Below are 26,064 nucleotides of genomic sequence, written 5' to 3'. Positions count from 1 at the left end.
GACGAGGGTGTAATGACAGAGAGGGGTCACCGAGGAAGCCGTTTGGGATCCTGCAACCGCTGGGTAAACCCTTTGGGGATCACTTGACAGCCCTCCATCCTATGCCGAGTACGCTGGCTCGCTCGCCGTCCACGGGTCCCTAGAGCGCTTCCTTCGTCCCTGTCTAGTAGAGGTAGTGGAGGAAAGGAACAGCAGAGAAAACTCTAAAGCTTTGCATCAACCAGCCTTAATGTATTGATTTTCCTACCAAGACTCTTGTTATAGCGTCTTAACTAGCTGCTTATGTACCCTGAGGGCTACTTAAGGCCGAACCTGGGCAAGGGGGCTGGATGCGTGTTCCTGGGCAGTAGCCAGTCTTGAGTGGGGACTGGGACTTCATGATGCTGGAGGTGGAAGGAGGTGCTAAGAACTGTGCTGCTCTCAATAACACACACATCAAGACATCCCCAGTCAAAACCATCCTTGAAACATATCCATCCTAGCTTTGACTTGGAACTCTCCCCGAAATCCACCAACACCAACTTCTGCTGGCAGCTCAGAAAGAAAAATTCCGCAGAGCCTGGCAGATAATCTAAAAATCTGGCCTAGGTTTCCCTGGACATGTTCAAACTCTGGCTTTCCAGACAGTACACCTTTGAGCTGGTTTACCAGGGTGGGGGGAGTACTCTTAGACCTGGGCATGTGTTAAATGCCACCTTAATGGTGAAGCAGAATTGCTAGGACCCTGGTTAAAATGTACAGTACAGACTATGTATACAATGTCTTGCTTGCATTGTTCCCTTGTCATCGCACGTGAACCTCACAACAACCTTTGTGAGGTGGTTGAACAACTGTCATTCTTGTCTTATCAGCAAGATAAACAGAGGTTCAGAGATGCTGAGTATTTTGGCCAGGATCACTCAGTAGATGGTAGAAGCCAGATGGTAAAAGTCAGATCTCCTTAGGAGTTCATACCGTGGTGTGCAAGAAGTTTGCCTGTGAATCATTGCAGTCTTCATTTCTTAGACACGATGACTCACTTGCACCAAAAGCCTGAAAACAAGAGAAGGAAGCCAGAACCTAAAAACGATAGCACAAAGTGTAATGCACAAGGAGAGCGTGCCCACTGGATTCTGCCCGGTAAATTGCTCTCCTAGTTTAATGTGTTCCCCTCCTTGTTCAAGTTTAAATCCCACTTGCTTTTTCTTTACTCTATGGAGCTTTACTTTCTAAGCCATGATTTTTTTTTTAAAGAGTAGTTACATTATACCTCATAGGATAAGACAGAGAGAGAGAGAGCACCACACAATATCTTGACAAATGGATAGGAAAGGAATCTCTCCTTTCCAACCAGTGGTTTTCTCCTTATTTTTTCCTTGGGCAATGTGAGAAAAGTGATTTGAAACATAGCTTTCAGGATGCATGGTGTAGTTCCTTCAGGTCAATGTGGTTTTCCTGCCAAAAGCCCGGACAGCTCTGCTCTTCAGGAATCATTGGTAATCCGAGATTACCAATCCTAGCCCGTTCATTAACTTTGCTTCACTGTGGAGTACTCAGGCAAGAACAGTCCTGGAATTAGGAACCACTGCCTCACTATAGCTTCCTATCCTTCTCAACCTCCTGCTGGGATGGTAACAATGTAATTTAGTTTGGAGCTTCCTTTAAAGCCACTTAGATATTTTAGTTGGTCCGGGACAAAACACCCCACCAGCTTTAGAGTGTAGTTTATTTGAACATACTATTTCCAATGATGCATAAAAATAAAGTAAATAACAACCACCCATTAATGAGCTCCTAAGTGACTGAGGAAAGTAACTATATTATTAATATTTTTAAATACCCTTGCTTCCCCACCCCCACCTCCACCCCATCCCCAGCATTCTCTGGAGGGTGAACACTGGGGAAGGTTCTTGAATTCACTGAGCAGGATGAGCGTAGTGGGGAGAAACAGAGGCCAAATGTGTTTATAGGGAGAGATGAACCTATAGTGGGCTTTTGGTATGAGAAAGATTAGCTTGAGCCTCGCCCATGAAGGGGAGAATCAGAGAAGGTAATTGCAGGAGGTGTAGTCATGAGATACAGGGAAGGAGGTGGGGGCAGCTGCCATGGGGAGTGGAAATTTGAGAAAAATCTTTTAAAATGGTATTTAGGGAGCTTCACTGTGTAATGCAAACCCTCTTACATCATTTCCCTGGAAAATAACAACTTATCAAAAGCTACATTCCTTTTCAATGCTTTTGGAGTTATGTTATTAAAAATGAAAACATTTTGAGATTGGCCTTAGATGGAAGGTAGGGCCGCCCACAAAATGCAGTTATTTCATTCATTCGTTTACAAATATTTGTAGAGTGCCTGCAGCATGCCAGGCGCTGCTATGAGCGCTGCCTTTGGCACTTCAGCCACTGTGCATCCGTTCCTTCACATAGGTGTTCTCAGTATTCTTTCTTTTTTGGAAAAGTCCAACCAGCGTCCTTTTCCCCTTAGCTCAGTGGTTTCCAAAGTTGCACGTGCATGAGAAGGCATGGAATTTCAGACCCATCCCAGAGATTCTGATTTTGTAGGAGACACGTTAAATCCTTATTTCAAATAAGCACCCTGTTTATTTTGAAACGGTTGCTCTGAATACTCTACTTTAGGAAAAAAATGTCAAAAAAGACTTTTCTTAAGCCTAGGTTGTTGCAGGGTTATGTGTGTATTTCTACTAGCAAAGGACAGGAAAAAAAACACTAAAATGCTGAGAAAAATACAGGGAGGAACAAAACTTAGGACAAGAGTGAGGGACTAGTTGTGCAGACAGCTCTTTAAATGTGGAGCTACTGCTTAAAGTTATTTTTCCCTTAGAGATTATGTGTTTGGGGGTATGTATATAAGTGTCAAAAGCAGAACTCATTTTCCCTTTTGCAGGTTTTGGAGACACTTGAAACAAGTGTGGTGTCCCAGGCTCTCCTCAGTCCTCCTCGTATTGTATACGATTGTACAGGAGGATTCTTCAAGTTCTAGTTCATGGGTATCTTACCCAAGAGGACAAGAAATGCAAAAGTTTCCTTTTCCTGTTATGGGTGTCTCCCTTTGGAAGAGACTTAAAAGTCACCCTATCTTTAAGAGTTTGATATAGAATGTTTTTTTTTTTTTTTGGAGGAAGATTAGCCCTCAGCTAACTACTGCCAGTCCTCCTCTTTTTGCTGAGGAAGCCTGGCTCTGAGCTAACATCCGTGCCCATCTTCCTCTAGTTTATACGTGGGACGCCTACCACAGCATGGCTGCCAAGCAGTGCCATGTCCGCACCCGGGATCCGAACCAGCGAACCCCGGGCCGCCGAGAAGCGTAACATGCGAACTTAACCGCTGCGCCACCGGGCCGGCCCCTGATATAGAATGTTTTAATATGAAGTTAAGTAATTCAGAGGTATTAGGGTAGTAGTTAGCACAACCTCATCTGAGAAATGTTTTGATTTGTATTAGTCAAAGCCGGTCTTCTCAAGTCAGACAAAGTAGTTGAGCCAATAGTAGTTAGGTCACTCCACCCCTAGCTGGATCTAGGGGGGGAAGTAAGTTGATGAGGGTCCCTCTTACTGAAATAAGAGCTTTGGGGGAGATGGCACCAATCAAGAGATGAATATGAGCTGGGAGGAATGACAAAAGCACTAAAAAGCCCAAGCCCCGGTCACTGGCCCATACATCCATTCTGTTTGTATGATGTCCAGAGAGCACCTCTACTCCTGCTTCTCTGAAGGACAAGAAACCTGGCATCCCAGTAACTGAGCCATCATCTAGCACAGTGGTATTCAGTACTCCTACTTTATTTATATGGGTTAGGAAAGACGTTAAAGGACCAGCCTTCAGTTCATATGTAGGCAATAGCGAACCAGCAACAAAATACTGGTACAGCGGCTTCCGGTAAGAACCATTGCTATAAACCTGTGTGGCACCCTTTTGATTATCTTGAGTAGCTTGTTAAAAGAACTCTATTTTGGTTCTGGTATCAAGTGGCCATGCACTTTAGTTGTGCCTCACCTTAATACCAGAGAATGACTCCTTATTAGTTTTAAGTCAATCACCAGGCCAGGTACTGTTGTAGGAATGGAAGGATGACATAATCACAGCCAATAAAATGTGGGAGCAACTTTGCTTAGAATTCTTCTGGAAAAGATTTTCCTTGCTCTTAAAAAAGGCACAGAACTAGTTTCTTTTTAAGAACTTACATGTTGTGTCAGAATTTGCTTGAGTCCCTGTAGCCATCTAGCCTCTCTGAGAAAGACAAACCAAGGACAAAGCCAACACTCTCAGGATGACACAGTGGAAAAATGGAAAGACCTGTGTCCTTGATGCTGTTTTTGAGATGCAAAATTGATCACCCTGGAAGCTCCTTGTGTCACATTAGTGTTACATGAGATAGTCATTTTCCTTATCTTTGAAGCCATTTTTAGTTATGTCTTCCGACACTTTCAGTCAAAAGTATGCAAAGTGACAACTCTGTCACTGGCTCCCCATGTATATTTCTGGGGTGTAGAAGCATATGAGGTAATTTGTCAATGAAGCATGCTCTGTGCATAGAAGGAGCACTGGACTTGGGCTCAAGAGCAATTTATTGCCCATGTTTGGGTAAGTCATGCTCAGTTTCATATTCATCATCTGTAAAATTATGATAATTATGTTTATTTCACAGAGTAATAGTAAAAACCGAAATGAATAACGTAAGTGAAAGCATTTTGTATACAAATATAAGTTCGTTTTATCACAAAATGCTTCTGAAAGATGAGTTTAGAGTCTCCAAATTTGCTCCAATGTCCAAGTTTTGACAATCAATGTTTTCACTTTTAGTCTTAATAATGGCATTATTTAAATGATGTTAAGTCAGGCAACAGTTGGGAGCACAACTGGAATGAGCAGGATTCTGAGTGGCTCCCACTGAGCCCAGTGGAAAGAGTATCATGGTTGATTATCAGTGTCTTCCAGGGGACAGGATGTAGTGGCACCTGGGGACCTGGGTACTTCGATCACTAGTTTCCATGCTATCTTGAGGCATTTTCAATTTACTTTTGAGGCATTTTCAATTTCAATTCTGCTTGCTAATTAGTTTTGGCCGGTGAGATAACTGTACATAAACCTGTACAACTATCTTGATTGTTTAAAAGTAACACAATTGAAACTTCCAATACTTATTTTGTTCTTGATGTGAACTTTAAGTGTAAATGCTGAGTACATTGACAAAAGTCTTTCTTGAGTTTTGGATAACATCTTCTCAAAACTCAAAAATAAAACCCAAAAACCTCACCAACAGAAATATTATAAACATAGTTTTTATTCTTTTCTTACCTTCAATGAAAAAGGCCTCACGCAACCGAAACATATTTTTGAAACTCCGTAACTGAACACAGAACACAACAGCCTTATGATTATTGTTCTAGACAACTGCTGAATAATTTATATTGCTTTTTTAAAAAATAGCTAAGATCTATTTTATTTCATTCCTTTTTAAAAGCAGCAATATTCCCTCACATTTTTTTCATAAAAATCTAAAATATCTCCCAAGTGTCTTGTATTTATATTTGTTCTAAGTGTTTCATTAAAATTTTTCAGAAATAAGTGCACTTCTAAAGAGAAAATAAAATTTAAATAAAGACAAGAGGAAATAATCATGGTTTAGCAAAACAGTTATTTTGAATCATCTGAATCTTAGCAATTCAAAGAAAAATGTGATTAGTAGCCTGGGACCTCTCTACTGATTAAAGTCTCGATTCATTTATTTTAGATCATCAAAAGATGGATAGCTGTTTCTCCTACCAGTAGATACTGATTGATTGATTGTCTAAAGGTTTTCTACAATAAAACACCAAAAATAAATGTACTTTAAAAATTTTAAATTTTACAGATTTACACAAAGATTTACAGGTGTTTAGAAAACAGAAAAAGTATGCTATTATAGAAATAAATGAAACTCTATCTCAAGCAACCAAAGAAAGCTTTGAATATTCCACACTTGTTGTTTTCCATTCAACTAATAGCTTATTAAATCAGCTATATATTCCATTCAGAAAAGGTTGATTTATACGAAATTCCTTATTTTCAGAGAGCACTATGCTTCAATAAATTTAAAGGTTTCAAACTATGTTAATAAGAAAAGCATAAAAGAAAAATAACATAACTTGCTTTAATACAAAGTTTTTTTAATAAAAAAAGTCAAAGTCTACATTAGATCAGGAAATGAATAAATCTGAATTATACAAGCTTTCTATATACTTAGAAAAACCAAAAACACACAGTTTATAATAAAACTCTTTAATTCAAAATAGAGTCTAATTTAAAGAAAATGTCATTATGCCCAGTTGATTAGATAGGGTTTTGTCATTTAAATTAAATGGTTCACCGGAAACATGGGAAACGTATAATAGAGAAAATTCAATCTCAAGGGTACTTCGCAAATTACCTAGCTAATTTGCATCATGAATTAAATTCTTAGCTTCCAAAGGGCAGACACAGTCTTTAATTGATTTTAGATAGGCACTTAAGAAATGCTTTTGATGAGGAGGAAACCCAAAGATTGTGAATCACTCTATTAACCCCAGGGAAAAATGAGACTCTAAACAGGGTAAACTTTCCAGAACTGCCCATTTCCAAGTTCTTCCTGTTAGTAAGAATAAGGGAGATGGAAACTAAAATGTTCTATTACTATTCAATTAAAAAGTGAACTGAGGTAATTCAGCTCCTTTATCTCTCTCCCTCTCTGTCAACTTGAATTGATGGTTTTTTTTACTAAAATGGTTACCATATCAGAACTAGAGAGCATTGCAATCTCCTCGTGTCTTACCCATCCACTATCACACTAGCAATACAGTCCTTTAAAAAAAAAAAGGGGGGGGAGTGATAAAATCTCATACAAGTGAGCCAAAAGTGAAGATTTTTTAAATGAGAGGCAGTTATGATTAGAAAAACTAGAGTTAGTCAAATTGAGATAACCCCAGAATTTTACTAGTTCTCTCTCCTAGATACACAGCCACATACAAGAAAAATGGAGACGAACTATTAGATGAACACATAATAAATATCAAATACTGGAAAGAAAGAATGAATGAATGAAAGGAAGGAAGGAAGGAAGAAAAGGAAGAGAGTGAACAGAGGGGAAAAAACCCAGGATGGCCTAATCGAAACATTGTAGAGCTACCTAGCAGCAACATTTATAAAAATTTTTGTAGATTTGCATAATGATCCTATGCAATTCTTCCCCATTATGAAGAACATCCCTACAAATAAATCATCATTTTAGATTCTGATCACAGATCATTTGTAACGGTTATAATTGTTATAGCTTAAAAAAAATTTTCTCAATTAACAGTTAAGACAAGTATTAGGCCATTCTTTGATAAAGTATTATTCCTCAACTAGTCCTTAGGAAACCAAAGCCTCAGAGAGTCCTTTTAGAATTAAAATGTTGAGCTAGAAAAGATTATTTAACTCTTAGGGAAATACCCAAAGAATTTGATGCTGTCATCGTCTCCCCTATCCTCTAATGACACCCCCACCCCCCGGCCTGCATTTACTTCCTTAAGTCCATTTACATTAACCACAGTGATGTAGCTAAACATGAACAATATTGCCCTTGAATTAGCTGATCTCTATCAAAGATCTGTCACGTCTGAATACAGCACTCCCACGGGAAAGTAAAACTCCGCTCAGTTGTGAACATCCACGCTGTTCAGGATCTTTGGTACGTCTGGAGTATAAGAAAATAATGGCACAATAATACAAGTACTATCAAAGGAAAAACTGTCATCAAAAGAAACAAGTTAACCAGCCATGATATGTAACAACTTTCTAGAAAACCAAAGTCAATAGCTCTTTGTTCTCTACAAGTCCATTTACATGATCAGAAGTTTGACATTTAAAAAAATAGTTTAATAAAAATACACTAGGTTCTACAAGCAGCCTTCATGGTCATTTCTTAAATTCAACTCACCATAATCAAATTAAAATAATGCCATGTCCTCTTGTTAAAAAAGAAGTCCTCTTGTCACAAGAAAAGCAACTTTACATTTTATACGATACAGTACATCTCCCTATGAGTATACAGACTACGTATAGAAAGGTCATCAGTATTTCTCAATGCAAAGTAAATATATTAGTGGAGTGCTCGAGTGAAGGTGTTGAACTTCCTCCTCATTATAAACTTGCCACTCCCGACTGTGGAGTTTGTGTAATAACATGATGATAAATTCTATTTTTTAAATAATTTCCTTTTTAAAATTTCTTAAAACCATTACAGAAATTGTCTTCATATATATTCTATAGATGTCCAAACCAATAGGGCAAGTGTTCTAACACCAACTATGGAAGATGGCTTTTATTGATTATCTAGACCCATAAGATTTGCAGTAAAAAAGCAATACTGCAGTGTTACCTACAGGTGAGCCTATGTTGCTTTAAATGATATGTGTTTCTCCTGAATTGATTAGAGGTGTTACAGTACAAAGCCACAGCAGACACAGGCAGAATGGACCTCAATACGCATGTAGGCAGTGCAGTTAGAAAGGGATGTACGTTTCTTTTATTCCAGTACCTTCGTATAATAAAGTTAACAAAAATAATAAAATATTAAAAAAAAAAAAGCCAGCTGGCACTGCCAACCAATTCCTGTAGTAGTCTTAGAAATCCTAGTCCTGTAGAATTTCCTCTTGTAGTCCTAAGCACCACCGTCTTCAGGAGTATTTCAGTGTACTGTTATCTACGCCAAGCAAGCCTGGTGATGCAGCTACCTGAGTTCTCTTGGTTGTGGGAGAATGTGATCTTCATTCATAATTTCCCAGCTTTCATGTAGGTGGGGATGGAGCCACGCTGAGTCAACCCTTCAAACCTTTTATAGGTATAATTGAGAAAAACCCAGTCTTTGGATTTGTAGTCCGGTTCTGTGGTGTTTGGCACTAGAAAGAGAGAACAATTCACCAAGAGCAAAGGAATTTCATTACTGAAAATGTCATCATCTTTGTAGACTTTTAATAGTGTTAGTTGTGCTGTAGATTGTCTTACCCGGTTGTAAAATATCAGATTCAGGAAAGTCATCAAAATTTGAAGTATCATCAATGCTTTTGATTTCTATAGGGATTGCAGCTGGCCTTTCCCTAAAAAAAGGTATTGAGTAACCATGGTAAATTTTCCTGAATTCTTAATTTTCCAAAAAAATAATTCTACTTGCAAATTCCACATGCTATTCTATATTAGAAGAGTCAAAGAAATTTAATATGGATTTGAAAATAAGTGGATTTCAGAGTTGAATATAATTTTTTATTAAAATATCATCATTTACTTGGAGTTTTTATTTCTTTGTACCAAGACCTTCTCATGCTGTTTTTTAAAGTGGAAAAACAAGAGTTAATGAAAAGGAAAGTAGAACAGAAGAGATTTTATTTAAAATATCTTATAATTATAAAGTACACTGGATATTATGGGGACTCGATCCTACCTCATTAATTCTGGAATAGAATTCTTCTAGTAGAGAATTCATAAATCACAAGTCATTTTGGAAAATAAGGGGCTCAAACGGTGAAAGGGCTACACATTTTTGATGAAATCTGAATCCAAAAACTTCTCAGTCATATAAATTTTAAGGGAATCAGGGACATTTTTTTTTTTTCTGCTCTATCTCCCCAAACGCCCCCCATACATAGCTGTATATCTTAGTTGCAGGTCCTTCCAGTTGTGGGACGTGGGACGCCACCTCAACGTGGCTTGACGAGTGGTGCCATGTCCGCACCCAGGATCGTAACCCTGGGCCGCCACAGCGGAGCACGTGAACTTAACCACTCAGCCACGGGGCCGGCCCCACAAAAATGCCTTCTTATCATGCTAAAAATATTTAAGTATAGAAATAGTTAAAAGAAGCTATCAATTTTTGTTGCTCTTATTTTTTCAACAAATACTTATTGCATCTATTAGGTGATAAGTTTACAAAACTATGTAAAAAGCATGTATATATTTTTCCCAGAATTATTCCAAGTTAATTAATACTTAATCTACTAACTTAATAAATTTATATTAGTTTAGTGGAAAGAACCGTAAACCCAGGTGCCCTGAGATCTAATCTCTTGTCATTAATTAGCAGGATGACCTTAGGCAGGTAAGTCTCTGCTCTGTCACTATTTATTTCCTCACTGTCAACAAGATTGGATTGGTGTTCTCAAAGCATCCTTCCAACTGGAAAAAGGGGGCAGTCATATGGGTCTCTTCAAGGAGATGATGTATGTACAGTATAATACAGCGCAGCAGTTAAGAGTCAGAACTCCAGAATTAAACAGCCTGGGTCCAACGCTAGCTAGCAACTCTAGCTAGATCACTGACTAGCTGTGGCACTATAGGCAAGTTACTTCTCTGTGCCTTAGGTTCCTCATTTGTAAAACGGATAATAATAGTACCTGTTTTATAAGGTTTATTATGAGAATAAGATAAGAAATGCACATAAAGTACTTAGAACAGTGCTGGGCATATAATAAATGATCAAAAAATCAGCTACTATTACCACGGGTAGAGTGCCTAGCACACAGTAGGAGCTCCAGTGAAGCTCTGCGTGGACGAAGTGACATATAAGCTATCTTGAAAGATGAAAAGGAGATGCTGGCAGGGAAGGGCAGGGACAGGTACAGGGCAGGGAGAAGAGCATTTCAGTCAGAATGAATAGCACATGACAAAGCCCTGAGGTGGGAGGAGTGGGAAAGATCACACAGGATGCAACTTGTACAGATGAGGCAAGAGCCACACCCCACAGTCCTGAAACAGCAGATAAGGATCCTTAATTTGATTCTAGGTGGAAAGGGAAGGAAGAAAATGGCATGATCAGATTTAAGTTTCTAAACAGCTGCGGTGTGGAAAACAGATCACAACTACTGAAGGTAGTTTGGCCATAAACTGAATAAAGGTGAAAGCTTACAATTAACAACTATAAGCAAATTCTTAAAAGTTACTTGCATTATTTAATTTTTCCCACAATGTTTAAAAAAGTGACTGTATTTTGTTATAAATTAATAAAGGAGACACAGTATGGTATATTAGAGAGAAGACAAAAATGAGAGGTTATGGTGTGAAATGTAAGTACATCTTTGTTGTGCTAACAACCTTTATCATGTAACTCTGAATATAAGAATCTAAACAGACGCACAGTATGTGGTTTTTCCCTTAAAGTGGATATTAGCTAAAATAAGTCATTTAGCTCTAGCCACTATAGTTTTACTAACTTATATAATCCAGAACAATCATTTAATAACATTATAACAGTGTTACTTCTTGTCTTTAATCTAGTAGAATCAGAGAGAAATCAATCGCTGTCTAGTTAAAAAATTTGTTTTCACTCAGACCTCTCCATTCAAAGCCTATGAACGTACCTGATGTGCCCCCAGTCTACACCTTCAAAAAAGGGATGATCTTTTATTTCTTCTACTCCACTATTTCCAATTCTATTTTCAGAATCAACACAAAATCTAGAAAATGGAAACAGGGAAATTATCATAAGCAAACTGTATCTAAAGTACTCTGTATTATTTCAAATATTGTTTTTTTCTGTTTACTGAAGTTAATCCTGTGTCTTGTGGGAAATGTGGGAGAAAACAGAAATCATCTGTAATTGCACTATTCAGAGATAACTACTGTAAACCATTTGAAGCCATTTCCTTCTAGTCTTTTGTTATAATTTTTTAAATATTGTGTTGATACAGTAGTTACTATTTTAGGACCATTTTTTTCACTTCATATCCTGAGAAAATTTTGCAAAGTTGTTAAATATTTTTTATAACTTCATTTTCTAAAATTTGCATATATAAATAATAAAATTTTTCCAGCCAGTCTATTATTATTGAACGTTTAGATGGTTTTCAATTCTTCATTACTAAAAACAATATCATGATAAACATATCGTACCTAAATTTTTACACACATCTGATTATCTATGTAAGCAAAATTCCTAGAAGTAGAATTATTGGGTCAAAGATCATATATAGTTTAAAGATTTTTGATAATATGCTGCCAACTGTCTGTTCTCATAGGTTATCCCAATTTATATTCCTTCCAGCCATTCACTACAACATTTCCTCTTAGTGGAGAAACAGAAGGGGATCTTTTGCTTAGAAAAGATTTCATATATAGACTTTCGTGATATGAACTGCTACTAAAAATTTACCTTCCTTTTTTTCTTTAATGGGATAGGGTCATTGCATTCTAACAGAAGTGCCCTTTGAAATAATACAAGATCTCGTCCCTCTTATTAACTCTTACTTTTTCTTTCTGCATACTTCCTTTTAAGAGTCTACATTTTTTAAAAACATTTTTCCTTACTGATCTCTTTGATTGCATAGATCAGTGGCAGTCCTTCTCTTCCCACGGAAGTGGAATGGGCAATTGAGTCTTTTGGGGATCTGCGAAGTTTTGGGATACCACAAACTCCTCCAGGGATTTAACCACTCACCTAAGAATTAAGTCCTTGGCTTTCTCAGATATAGGCACCTCTGGAGGGAATACCAGAGTTTCTTTCCAGTTCATCACTTTTCTGTATGTTTCTTGCGGTGTTTCAGAACAGAAAGGTGGGTATCCTACATATCAGAGAAAACAAAAGTTTTATCAGCTGTTATGATCATAGATGCCATACCTACTATACGTGTCAAAGAAACAAAATAGCCCTGAGTGCTCTATTTAACAATAACAAATGCCACCATTCATCAATTTATAATAAAATTGCTAATCAAGTCAACAATAAAGGACTTCAAGCATTGCCCCCCCTTCTGAAAGGCCATGCAGACACAACTTTGACAACATCTGAATTCCGGTTAAATACCCCATTCCTGAAACAGGTTCCCTGGAGAACTCACTGGTATTTATCATTGTGTATTGAACACTGAGGAATGTCAGAAATCAGTTTACAAGAGTCCAGATATTTTATTTTCCTTTATTTATTTTTGCTGAGGAAGATTCACCCTGAGCTAATATCCGTGCCAATCTCCCTCTATTTGTTAGTATGCGGGCCACCAGCAAAGCATAGCCACTAACAGAGCAGTGTAGGTCTGCACCCAGAAACTGAAGCTTGGCTACTGAAGTGGAGTTGCTGAACTTAACCACTAGGCACCAGGGCTGGCCCCAGATATTTTAGCCCATGATATCTGCAATATGTTCAATCAGTGACACTCAAGGAAATTTATATAGTATGTAAGTAAATGAATGATAAATCATACCTATTAGCATTTCATACATAATCACTCCCAAAGACCACCAGTCACACAATTTGTTGTAACCAGTCTGCATGAATACTTCCGGAGCAATGTAATCTGGTGTCCCAACTGTGGAATACGCCTGCAAAGGAACAGCTTGTCAAACCAGCATTCTTAAATTTTTTTCGAAAGATCTGAGTATGGCTCACTACTGGCAAAAGCAATATATACAGAAGTTAACTTTTCATTTAATACTTATTTGGCATGTTTTTCATGTATAAGGGCTTGGTGATAGGTACTGAGTCAGATAATATGTTACTTAAGACATGATTTCTGCCCCCTAAGAAGCACATCTAAGTTGATTATATATTTAGCTCTAAATTCATTTCAAAAGACTAAAAAGGTTGAGCCCAATAGGCCTGGCTTCCTCACTCACTACTGATGTGTTCTTTTTTTTTTTAAAAGATTTTATTTTTTCCTTTTTCTCCCCAAAGCCCCCCAGTACATAGCTGTATATTCTCTGTTGTGGGTCCTTCCAGTTGTGGCATGTGGGACACCACCTCAGCATGGCCCAATGAGCAGCGCCATGTCTGCGCCCAGGATTCGAACCAACGAAACACTGGGCCGCCTGCAGCAGAGCGCGCAAACTTAACCACTCGGCCACGGGGCCAGCCCCACTACTGATGTGTTCTTAAGGCAAGTTATTCAACCTCTCTGAGCCTCAGCTTCTGCTTACATAAAATTGGAGTAATAATACCTGCCCTAATAGACTTGATATGGGGATGAAACAAGAAAAGGAACGTGCTTTGTAAACTACAACCTGCTATATAAACATCAGGTAATTCCATTATAAACTTCATTCTGGGGCACTCACTATCCATTGGGGAGCACTGCAGTTTTTCATTCTTAATTGTTGTAAAATCTTACAAAAACTATTTCTTTAAGGCAATAGTTCTCAACTAAGGGTAGTATTCTAGGGGCCATTTGAAAATGTGTGGCAGCACATTTTGTCACTTCAGTGACCTAGGGGAGAACATAACCGGCATTTAGTGGGCAGGGGATACAGGCTGTAAAGAATTTCCTGCCCAAAATACCTATAGAGTCCCCTCTACTTCTCCCTTGGGAAACACTGATACGAGTTGTGATGATAGCCATGAGAACAGTGTAATATTCACTTCAGTAATCACCTGTGAATATTCTGTAAATAGAGAGGTACAGAATTCCCACCATATTTTTAAGCAGTATTCATTTATCCCTTCAAAACTAGGAAATACTGCAGTTCCTTTCTCAATTGTGAAATCTGATCTAAAAGTGACATATTTCAAAGTAGAAGGAAGGTTTTGTCATTGATGCATAGCTCAATACATTTTTTAACACTTTTTACACTTTTAAAAACAGTGAAATGTCTTACAAGCATAGGAAGCTTGTAATTACCTGGGTTAATGAGAGAATGAGCTCAATAATGCAAAGGTCTTTTAATTTGGTTTGAGAGGGTATCAGACTATTATCTTATTGTCTATTTATCTTCCTAAGGGAATGCTGAATTAGTTTCCCTTCATCATTTGGTTGAATTTAACAAATATTTAGAGAATGTCTGTATGTGCCAGTCATTGTACAAAACATTAGGAAAACAAAGTCAAAAGGCACATTCCTAACCTTGAAAATGTTCATGACCTAGTTCACAGGATAAAGAGAAAGAGGAAAGGGGCAAGCAATTCTCATATTTGCTAAGTAACAGAGGAGAAATATGGTGTGGGGTTAAAACAGACAGTGTTATTCCACATCAAAGGAGTAATTAAGTTTATCTGCAGTAAAGTCTGTTTTCTAATTTTATCTATTTATCTATTGATAAGATACTCTAAAGATAAGCCATAAAGTAAAAATCAGCTTTTCACTTTATAGGCAAGGAAATGTTACAGACAAACTAAAACCTGTGTGATCTCAGAATGAGCTCTATCATTGCTACGAAGTAGGCATTACTCATTGTGAAGATACGAAATAATCGGGCAAAAACCAGATGAGATTTTTAGCACCAGGGCACAAAATTCTTCCTTAGAAACATGGCTAACTCACCAGTTGTCTCCTGTTCTTCTTCCACGTTTCTGCTTTCCTCTTTGAATTCATGTTCTGAAACGCTAATTTCAACAAGACAGAATTGTAATCATGAGGGGAAAACTCTCACCAAAAAAAAAAAAAAAAAAATTCACGCATATAGTTTAAAATACATTGGTTTAAAGAGTGAGGAGAAGGAGAGAACCTTCAGTTCTCAAGAGCACTGAAGTAAACCAACTATACTACTTTAATGAGGAAAAAAACCAAATCAGACTTACAGAAGTCACTTGGTGGGTTGTGTGTAAGGTTTCTGTAGAATTCAGTCCTGTGAGCTTTCTTTAATCCCGTGCACAAACCAAAATCAGATAATTTTACATGACCCTAAAAAAAAAAAAAGGTCTAGTAAAATCAACAGATGATATTAACTTTGAGACAAAAGCCTTATCATAAACTCTTCCTTTAAATGCAATTATTATAAAAATTCTTAGCTTAAAATTCACACAGGTGCAACGTAAAATTATAAATATTTGATGATGATGACTTTAAAAAGTATAAAATGGAAGAAGATAAACAGACAGCCATATTCTCTTGATGTCATTTCACTCCAGAGTCCTCTCCTATTGCATGAGTCTATGAAATAATGCAGTTTAGCAATAATATAAATTGCAGTCGCCCATTTCCAATCACAAAGTCAGCTCTATTACTCCATAAATAATCAGCAACCTAATAATTCACCAATTTATTCACATGCCTTGGCATCCAATAAAAGATTGTCTGGTTTAATATCCCGATGGATGAAACCCAACTGATGGATTGCATCTATTGCCAGAACAGTCTCTGAGATGTAGAACTGTGTTTCCTCTTCTGTCAAGGTATCTTTCTTCATTAGCAATGTCATCATGTCACCTAAATAAAGGAAAATAAGTATTGTGTATTAGAAATGCCTCAAAAGGGGAATACCTTGTAAAAGCTTTCTTTTTATCTATACAATGTATGCCTGATTTTTGCATTTTATGATCCACCCAGTATATACCTCCAACTATCTCTAGGGCCAAATAAAAAAAGTGTCATTGCATAAGCAAAGTTTCATGACATTTAATGGTTTTAAGGTAGAAAGTATGTGAAATCAAATCAGAGCAGAGATGATAAGGAAGTAATATCCACTATTCAACATCCACAATAAGTTGCTAAAGAAAATATGTCCAACTGCGAAAATAAATCAGAGGAAGCAAACCTGGAAACGGGATATATTCTTTCACATTCAAGTTTCAAAAACACTCAGAGGTCTTCGGGCCAGCAAAAATAGGACATCATCCCACTAAAAGAGTCACCTCTAGACATTCCTTTATTATCAAGGAACTTTTTCTTTAAAAAGGGGCAAAGAATAAAAATTGGTAAACTTACAGCTCAGAATTGACAGCTGTTAATATTTTTTCATGATGCTTCAAGCCTTTTAAAAAAAAATAGCATGTAGAAGTATTCTTTGTCCTCCATTCTCATGCTATTCTCCTCTCCCTTTCTGCTGAGTAACCGTTATAATGGATTTGGTTTGATGTGTACCCTCCTAGCTTATTTTTAAAATATGTTCTCATATACATATATTAATCTATCTATAGTCTTCTGTATGTATTCTTAGGAATTACATAAATGGCATCAACTGTACATATACTTCCACAGCTTGCTTTATTCCTTGACTCTGTTTCTGAGATCTTACTGTTGAAACAGATATAGCTCCTGCTGCTTAACTACCGTAAAATATTTCATCGCATAATTATGCCACATTTTATTTATCCATTCTTCTACTGATGACATTTATCCTGCATCCAGTTTTTCACTGTTATGACAATGCTGCAATGAGTATCCTTTACAGGTCTTCCACGCACACATTGAGGAGAATCTCTAGGGAAGACAGACGGTTGTGGAACTGCCGGATTGTGGGATCCATGCAGTTCCAACTTTACTGCTATCTGTGAATAGCTCTCCAGAGGAATTAGAGATTAACTTACATATATGAGAAGCCAGTTTCCCCCACAGCCTCGTCAGACTTTTAATGTCTTTACTAATCAGATGAGTGTGAAACAGTATCTCATTCTTGTTTCAATTTGCATTTCCCTGAATACGGGTGAAGTTGAATACTTTCCTATCTACTTTATAGACCAGCCAGAGTTTCTATTCTGTACATTATCATTTGCACACTGGGTTGTTTGTCTTTTTCTTTAGTGGCTTATCGTTCTTAACTCTAGACTTCTAACAATCTAATTATATTCAGTAAACCCAGAATGGTAGTATTTCAAATAAATACTATAAATACTATATAATAAATAAAATGCTATATAATAAATAAGTACTATAAAATAAAATGCCAACTTTATCATTCCTTCAAAACAGTCTGAATTGTGGTCAAAATTAGCATTATTATGGGAGGAATTATAGGGAAACCAAGACTGACTATGTAAAACCTCAGAGCTAGGAATATGAAAGTAAAATTACAATAAAGTTACAATTATAAAAATTAATAAAATCATAAATTACAATAAAATTATAATGACATATAAAGATGTGCTGTGTCAGTCTGTTATCGCTATTATGTTTGCTTTTACCTCCAGGGAGAAATTCCATGATTAGATAAAGGTTCCTCTTATCTTGAAAACTGTAAAACATCTTCACCACCCAGGCACCATCTGCTTCTACCAAAATATCTCTTTCTGCTCGGATATGGGCCACCTAAATGATGTATTTTGAAAAAATAATTGTAACACATTACACATTTTTCAAGCTTACCTCTTACAATTATCCATCCAGTTCTTTAAGAGATGAAGGAAAGCTGGAGTTTTAGAAAAGGTTTGAAACATGTATGCATGTTGATATTCTCATTAAATATGGAGAGCCTCAGGAAACAGTTTATTTTAGCTTCTATCTTTAGGCCTAAAAAGGTGGGATCCACAGGTATATTGCGGAAGCCAAGGCCTTTGAGGTAGAAAAATGATCAGACTAAAAACTTTCTAACCACCTTAGCCAAGGATCCTGGCTTGTCATAAATTTAGGGCCCTGATCTGACTTTTAAAAGTTAAATGTATACGATGTACATCTGAAAGCTATATGTTATAATCCAATGTTAGTGCAATTAATAAAAAATTTTTAAAAATAAATAAATAAAATAAAAACCTTAAAAAAAAATTAAATGTAGTAAGCAATGCCCTATAGATTGACATAACAAAGTCAGGGTCTTCAGCAAACTATTTTTAATTGTTAATAGTAAAACAAAGAGCTTGACTTGGTCTTTAACCATTTGTTTTTTGTGGGTTTTTTTAAAGATTTTATTTTTTATTTTTCCTTCTTCTCCCCAAAGCCCCTAGTACATAGTTGTGTATTTTAGTTGTGGCTCATTCTAGTTGTGGCATGTGGGACACTGCCTCAGCATGGCCTGAGGAGTGGTGCTAGGTCCGTGCCCGGGATCTGAACTGGCGAAACTCTGAGCTGCCGAAGCGAAGCACGAGAACTTAACCACTTGGCCACGGGGTCGGTTCTTGGTTGTTTTTTTTAAGATTAGAAACCTTTATAATAACTTTATATTATTTTGTTATAAGAGACTACCCCTATAATATCGACAATCGTCATCTACAAAAAATTAGTGTAACTTTTTGGGGTTTTGCTACTGACTTTTGTCAGACACGTAATTACTAGGGATACTATTATTTAGACACTTGATAGGCTGGAAAATTTCATAAACTGAGTAATTTGTGGGGTTGGTATCGATTTTCAATTGCTTTTGCATTACTATATTTTTTCTTCAAAGATTAATAATAAGATTTGATTTTATGTTTTTGCTATATTTACTGTGCACATGAACTCTGGCCCAAAGCACATGAGAACATAGATTTGTAAGTCTTTTCATGATAATAAAATATGATCTGCTTAAAATATCATATTTGGGATTACTGTATTATTATCTGGTACAGTAAATGCTCTCAGCTCAAAGCACAAAAATAAAAGTTGAAAACTATTTCTGGCATCAAAAAACTTTCTCTCTCTGATGTTTCATAAAGTGAGAAATGGTATCAAAATTTTTACCTATTGCCTTTTACAAAAGCATTTTAAGACGACACAGGAAAAAGCTTAAACTGCTTATGTTGCATCTCGTGTTGTCAGGAAAAACAGCTACATCATAAACTTGGCTTGATTATTTTTAAATATCTTAAAGCCAGATTACAGGATATGTTTTCAAAATGGGCATGTTTCCCAAGGCTAGGAAGTAGCACCCACAGTAATCTGGTATCACAATAGTGGGAAATAAATTGCTACTTAATTTTGCAATAATTTAAATTATTTAAAGTAAATGTGATAAAAACGTAAAATAATGACATGTTAGGATTGAGTATGAAAAGGTTTTCTAAAATGAAATTGAATGGTGACAAATGAGGATAAATTTTTATAGCGGGAAAACAACCCCAAAATGCAAAATAGAGTTGATGTTGGGCCCCAGTGAGATTGCCCCTGCAGAGGAACAGTGGTAGAAGCTCTTCAACTTCTGGCAAAATATTCTATACCAGGGCTGTCCAACAGAAATACAATGCAAGGCACATATGTAATTTAAAATTTTCTAGCAGCCACAGAAAAAGTAAAAAGAAACAGGTGAAATTGTTTTTAATAATATAGTTTTATATGACCCCACACATCCAAAATGTGATCATTTCAGTATGTAATCAACATAAAAATTATTGAGATATTTTACACTTTTTTTTTGTACCAAGTGTTCAAAATTTGGTGTCTATTTTCCATTTATAGCATATCTCAATTCAGACTAGCTACCCCAGTAGCCACATGCAGCTAGTAACTAAAGGCTTCAGCTGGAACTAACTGCTGCCTCTTGTCCTTCCTCTAAAACCCCATCTAGGACTAATCCTATTACAGCTTAGTTAGAGTCCTGTTTATCTCCTTGTCTCTGAGGCTCCATATCTTGACCCAGACCCTTATTCCCAACAATATCTGTAATTCTCAAAAACAACTCAGTATCTCCACCATCCTTGCCTTCCAGATCTCTTCCCTCAGGAATCAGACTGTCTTCAACAAAGTCCTGTATCACCTCATCTCTGGATGGTTCCCATCACCTCCTCATCCTGACTGAAACCTGGCTGTCTCCTGAGAGTCCTGTCTTCCAACAGAGTGAGTTCTCAAGAATGGCCTGCTTTGCTCTCCCATGTTGCTTGGTGAAGAGGTGGGTTTCCTGCTCATTCTCATGGCTCCTTCTGAACACTGTGACACGTTCCTTCTCTCCAGCTCCTTTGACGTGCATGCTGTGAGACTACATCAGCCACCATCCTTCCTCATGGCTGTCATTTATGGAATTCCTGGTCAATCTCCCTCACTCATTCAGGACTTCAGCTCACAGCTCACCAATTCCCTTTCCATCCTTTCCACTCATGGATGGATTTCAACATCTATAAGGATGAACCATCAAATACCCTATCTACACAGTTCCCTGACGTCTTCCTCACCTCCACTCATCTTTTCCTCCACTACATCTCAGCCACCCACGGTAATCTTCTTGTCCTTCTCATCACCAGTAATTGTACCTCCTCTAAAATCTCAATTTGAAGGAACTCTGTTTCTGATCTCCACCCTTTATCCTTCCAGGTTTCTTATTCTTATACTTCAATTTCCATTCTATGGACCCTACCACTTTTTCTCTATTACTTTCCTCATAAACTCATTTCTTTCTCTAGCCAGTCTCAGTTCCATCATTAGGATCACTCTTTTGCAAATGCCTTGAACTCCCTTGTCCTTCCCTCTCTCTGTTGTATTTGCCTGGAAAAACACCAACCCTAGTTAAATCCAAATTTCTGTCTATTCCATCATGCCCCTGAGCAACTAAGCATTACTAGAGAAAAATCACCAACTCTACCAACTGGTTTCACTTTACATTCATGATTGCAAATCTCAGTGCGCATTCAACTATATTTCCCTACTTCAAGTCAATAGTTCTAACTATTTCACAATCTTCTCTCCTTATACCTCCAACAAGTCATCCATCCCTCCTTAACTTTGAGCTGACGACCTCACATATGTGTGCTCAGGGAGGAACTTGGCACCTTACAGTGCAGATCAACCCCCCTGCATTTGTTCCCATTTTCTCTGCTTTTCTCTCCTGTTTTAATGAATAGGCCCCTACTCCTAACAAAGATCAACTCTTCTATCTTCCAGTGTATTCCTGTAATTATTTCCCCTCTCTCTCTTGTACCTTCAATTTTTCTCTCTCTTTCTTTTTTTTGGTAAAGAAGATTGGCCCTGAGCTAACATCTGTTGCTAACATTCCCCTTTTTTATTTTTTCTCCACAAAGCCCCAGTACATAGTTGTATATCCTAGTTGTAGGTCCTTCTAGTTCTTCTGTGTGGGATGCCACCTCAGCATGGCTTGATGAACGGTGCTAGGTCCACACCCAGGATCCAAACTGGCAAACCCTGGGCCACCAAAGGGGAGTGCCCAAGCTTAACCACTACACCACTGGGCCGGCCTCCATTTTTCTCTTTTTAATGGATTCTTCCAAACATCATTGAAACATTTCCTCTCTTAAACAAACAAACAACCTCGTTTTGACTCTAAATCTCACCTTCCCAACCTATTCTTTGTTCCGCTTCACACAAAAGATTTATCAACACTCACTTCCTCCATTTCTTGCTTCCCGTTTTCTTTTCCACCATTTCAATTAGGCTTCTGCCCTCTAATCCACTGAAACTGTCCTTGCCAAGTTATTCAAAATCTCCATATTAGGACATCCAGTGGCCTATCTTGCTCTTGCTCTCTCTCTCTCGTAGCAGCATTCAACATAGCTGACCACTCACCATCTCCTTTAAACACTTTCTTCTCTTGGTTTCCAAGACACCATGTTCTTCCAGTTTTCCACTATCTGATTAGATGTTCTCTCTTGCTCTCCTCAAATGGTTTCTCCTCTGCCTTGTGTCCCCTAGGGCCTGGATCTAGGCCCTCTTTTCTTCTCTATCTGTATTTGTTCCTGAGGCAATCTTGTCCCGTTACTTTAAATATTATCAATATATTGATGACTTTCAAATTATATTTCTAGTCAAACTTCTCATACTCTAGCCAACTGTCAACTAAATACATCTACTTGGATATCTAACAGGCAGCTCAAACTTAATATGCCACCAAGAGAACTCTTGATTCCCACTGTCTCCAAACCTCAGTCTTTTCTAAATCAGAAAATGACACATCACGCATCCCATTCCTAAGTAAAACTCTAGGTAATATCCTTGATTCTCCCCTTTTTTCCTCACTAACCTCACCCCCCAACATACAGTACATCACAGAAAATACTGCTGGCTCTTCTATTAAAACATATACTCAACCTGTTCGACTTTTCTTCAGCTTGACTGTTGTAACCCTAGTCTAAGCCACAATCATATCCTGGCTGGAATTGCCACAGTCTCTCAGGTGGTTTCCCCACTTTAAATTGTGTACCTCCTATCAGCAAGCAAAGGGGTTGATTCATCTTTGTAAAGCATCCATCAGACATGCCACTGTCCTGTTTAAACAAAACACTGTCTTCCCATTGCATTTAGAATAAAATCCAAACTCTCTATCTTGGCCTTCAAAGCCCTATGTGATCTGGTCCCTGCCTACCTCTCCCATTTCATCTCTAACCACTCTTCCCCTCACTTAATTCTAGCCACAAATGGCTTCTTTCAGCAGGCTAAGATTCTTCTTGCCTCAGAGCTGCTGCATTTGCTACCTAGATCTCTGTTCTACTATATCTTTATACATCATTCTTTCTCATTACTCAGTCTCTCATCAAATATTGTGTCTTCAGAGAAACATTCCCTGATCTAATTCCTCCTCCCAAACCCAGATCATCTGTATCACTTTATCCTTTTGTAAAATTTTCCTTTACAGTACTTATCAATCATGATTATTTGAAATAGCCACCTGCCCATTTTTCCCATTGCTAGAAAAGAGCGAGGATCAGGTTTGTCCTGTTAACCACTATATTCCCAGAACCTAGAACAGTATTTGAAACATCACATGGAACCAACAAATATTTGTCGAATGAAGGAAATAGAAATAAAGTAAAAGAATGCAGTGAAAATTCAAGTGGGCCATATTTAAATAAAAAATCGGTACTATGTTGCTATAATAACAAAGTAAGCTTCAGGTGGGGACGAAAAAGCTTGAAATAAGCCACTAGGTACAGAGAGGTGCCATCTCCCTCTATAACCCCATTCTTGAGTCCATCACTAGCATATGGATTCAATTTAGACACTCTCCAGAGTGTCTACCTGGACTGGTTGAAACACGGGTCAGATGAACACATAATACCATTGACGTTTTCAGATTTATGGCCACCCCCTAAACTGCAATAAGTCACAGGAAACATGGAGAGCGCCCCGGAGTATGAAATTGGAGTGGTTACAGATTTTGGAAATACGTAAAATCAGCAAATTCTCAGAATGGTCCTGCTTATTTGATATGTGATAGGAATGGGTGCTGAGAACTGTCCTTTATTTTCACTAAAGTCAGAAAAGAAGGCATTTTGTTATGGACTAAATGTTTGTGCCCCCGCCACCCCACCCCCAAGTTCCAGTGATGCCCTAACCCCCCGTGTGACTAGATTTGGAGATGGGGCCTCTAAGGAAGTAATTAAAGTTCAGTGAGGTCATTGGGGGAGGGGCAGGGACGGGGATTAGTGTCCTTATAAGAAGAGGCACCAGAGAGCTCACTCTCTCTCTGTGCACATACCAGGGAAAGGCAGCCACCTGCAAGGCAGGAAGAGAGTCCTCACCAGGAACCAAGCCCTGCCTGAACCCTGACCTTGGACTTCCAGCCTCCAGACCGTGAGAAAATAGATGTCTGTTGCTTAAGCTACCTAGTCTGTGGTATTTTACTATGGCAGCCAGAACAGACCAGTACATATTTAGATTATAAATTCGGAAGAAATTTTAACTGTAAGAGTTGAGAAACAGTGAAATAGGCTATCAAAAAATTAATATATACTAAGATGTGTAAATTTCTTTTTAAAAATCCCAGCATTAACGCTTACTCTAACACCTAGTCAGCGGATGTTCCTTTGGCTACAGGTGTTAAGAACTCATACCTGTTCCTTCTCAAGCATATCAGCTTTTCTCAATATCTTCATCGCATAGATGTGGCCTGTATCTTTCTTCTGGACCAGCCGTACCTAGAATGTAAAAACTGATCATATTATAAATGTTAAACAGTCACCACTATTTAGTTAGGAACAAAAGGCAGCTGCCTTTAAAGAAAGCAGTGCTGCAATTTGCTGGTATTTGAGGAATTCTACTAAAATTAAACTATCTGAAAACATCTTTTAATACATTAAACTATTTTAATACATATTTTAAACTGTCTTAACTATTTCCAACAGCAGTCACTTTTAAAAGGAAGCACACCTCTCCAAACGCTCCTCTTCCTATAACTTTCAGAGACTCAAAGTCATCCAAGCCAAGTCTGGTCCTCTTGAGCCGCAGGAACTCTGTTTCCTTGCGAGCATGCTGTGATCGGCGTAATTTTTTCTATTAAAAAAAGTTTAAAAGGATCATTTTAAAATCACATTGTTTCAAAGGAAGCCTATAGTATCAAAAGATAAGACACAGAAAAATGGGGGTAAAGTATCTTAAATAATTATATACTAGTGCTATAACTTAGTTGCCCAAGTTGAATATTTATTAAGCATGGAAAGAATAAAACAATCTAAAGAAAACATTTTTTATGTTTAATAATTGATGTCTTTATTCTTGAGGTGGAGTCCATTAAATATTTCATCTTAACTAGTTCACCATATTCTTTTATCTACAGGCTAACTTAATTCATAAATAAAAGTTAAACTTTAAGAAATGATAATGATGTTTACTATCAGAAACCTACTTTGCTTCAATTCTCTAATTTCCAAGGTTGTTCTGTCAAAACTACTGAGACTTATGACACCAAACTAATACAATGGCAGTGTTTCCATAGAGATTTATTTACTATGGTAGAATTTACTCTTGGACAAAGCTTAATAAACTGCTTGAGACTTGGCATACGACTTCCTGAAAATATGAAATTGCAAAAACTAATAATTACATGAGGAATTCATTAAAATATTCAAGTCAGGAACTTCATAATTCGTTCTCCAAAGATCACAAAAAATAACTACCATTAGTCAGAAACATTATGAAATTCCTGAAGGTTAGGTTACATTTGGAATAGGCATTTATTTCATTGTTCTAAACCTCATTTTTTCCCCTCACCAAACAAAATTCTGTTTTGTGACATTCTGTTAGTTCCTAGCACAGCAGGAAATAAACAAATTAAAAAAAATAAATAAACTCCTGTTCATCTTCAAGTGAACCCTATCAAGCTTCCAGTTGATCGGGTTCCAAGTTCTAAGGGGAAGGAAGACAAGTCAAAATGACCATAACAGCTCAGTAACATTGCTCCTCAGATGCAGCTCAAGGTATACCCACTGAATAGTCCTTTCACGCTGTGTACATCTGTTTTAAAAAGGCTATGGGTGGACTATTAGTTAGTTATAAACAGGTAAATGTGTATCATCAATGCAACGGAATTCTGATACTTCTAACGAAGTTAATCTAAGAGGAAGAAATCAAGAAATTATGTCTTCAATTTAAACGTCTTTAAACAGCTAAATGAAGCTACACACAGACACATCAATGGTGGAAACAAGATGATTGTTTTTTTGTTCAAAAATGCCTTTTGAATGATTAAAAAAACAACTGAATTACTAGTAAAACAAAAGGCCCAAAAAGGAGCTTGTTTTAAACTTTGACTATAATAAAAAAGGCCACATGGAGGCACTATAGTCATGTCTTTCAAAGCAGTAAAG

The 26,064-nt window shown here is 37.4% G+C and overlaps 1 protein-coding gene across 10 annotated transcripts in view; it reads right to left on the bottom strand.

The window, feature by feature from the left end:
• Positions 1 to 6,128: 6,128 nt before the first annotated feature.
• Positions 6,129 to 26,064, bottom strand: part of STK38L (serine/threonine kinase 38 like) — a 79,679-nt gene continuing 59,743 nt past the window's right edge. For 6 of the 10 annotated variants that reach the window (XM_023643281.2, XM_070271097.1, XM_070271101.1 and 3 more), the window contains 11 exons: positions 24,629 to 24,751; positions 24,313 to 24,396; positions 17,809 to 17,932; positions 15,960 to 16,114; positions 15,487 to 15,589; positions 15,230 to 15,291; positions 13,181 to 13,298; positions 12,421 to 12,544; positions 11,345 to 11,440; positions 9,000 to 9,091; positions 6,129 to 8,893 (listed from right to left, as the gene is read on the bottom strand). In XM_023643281.2, coding sequence (XP_023499049.1) covers positions 8,766 to 8,893; positions 9,000 to 9,091; positions 11,345 to 11,440; positions 12,421 to 12,544; positions 13,181 to 13,298; positions 15,230 to 15,291; positions 15,487 to 15,589; positions 15,960 to 16,114; positions 17,809 to 17,932; positions 24,313 to 24,396; positions 24,629 to 24,751 — 1,209 coding nt within the window. In that variant the 3' untranslated portion in view covers positions 6,129 to 8,765. The remainder of the gene's footprint in view (positions 8,894 to 8,999; positions 9,092 to 11,344; positions 11,441 to 12,420; positions 12,545 to 13,180; positions 13,299 to 15,229; positions 15,292 to 15,486; positions 15,590 to 15,959; positions 16,115 to 17,808; positions 17,933 to 24,312; positions 24,397 to 24,628; positions 24,752 to 26,064) is intronic. The other 4 variants (XM_070271098.1, XM_070271100.1, XM_070271099.1 and 1 more) reach the window with 1 other exon arrangement.

Source organism: Equus caballus, chromosome 6 (assembly GCF_041296265.1).
Source record: "Equus caballus isolate H_3958 breed thoroughbred chromosome 6, TB-T2T, whole genome shotgun sequence".
Lineage (NCBI taxonomy): Eukaryota > Metazoa > Chordata > Mammalia > Perissodactyla > Equidae > Equus > Equus caballus.
This window is presented reverse-complemented; position numbering and strand designations above follow the sequence as displayed.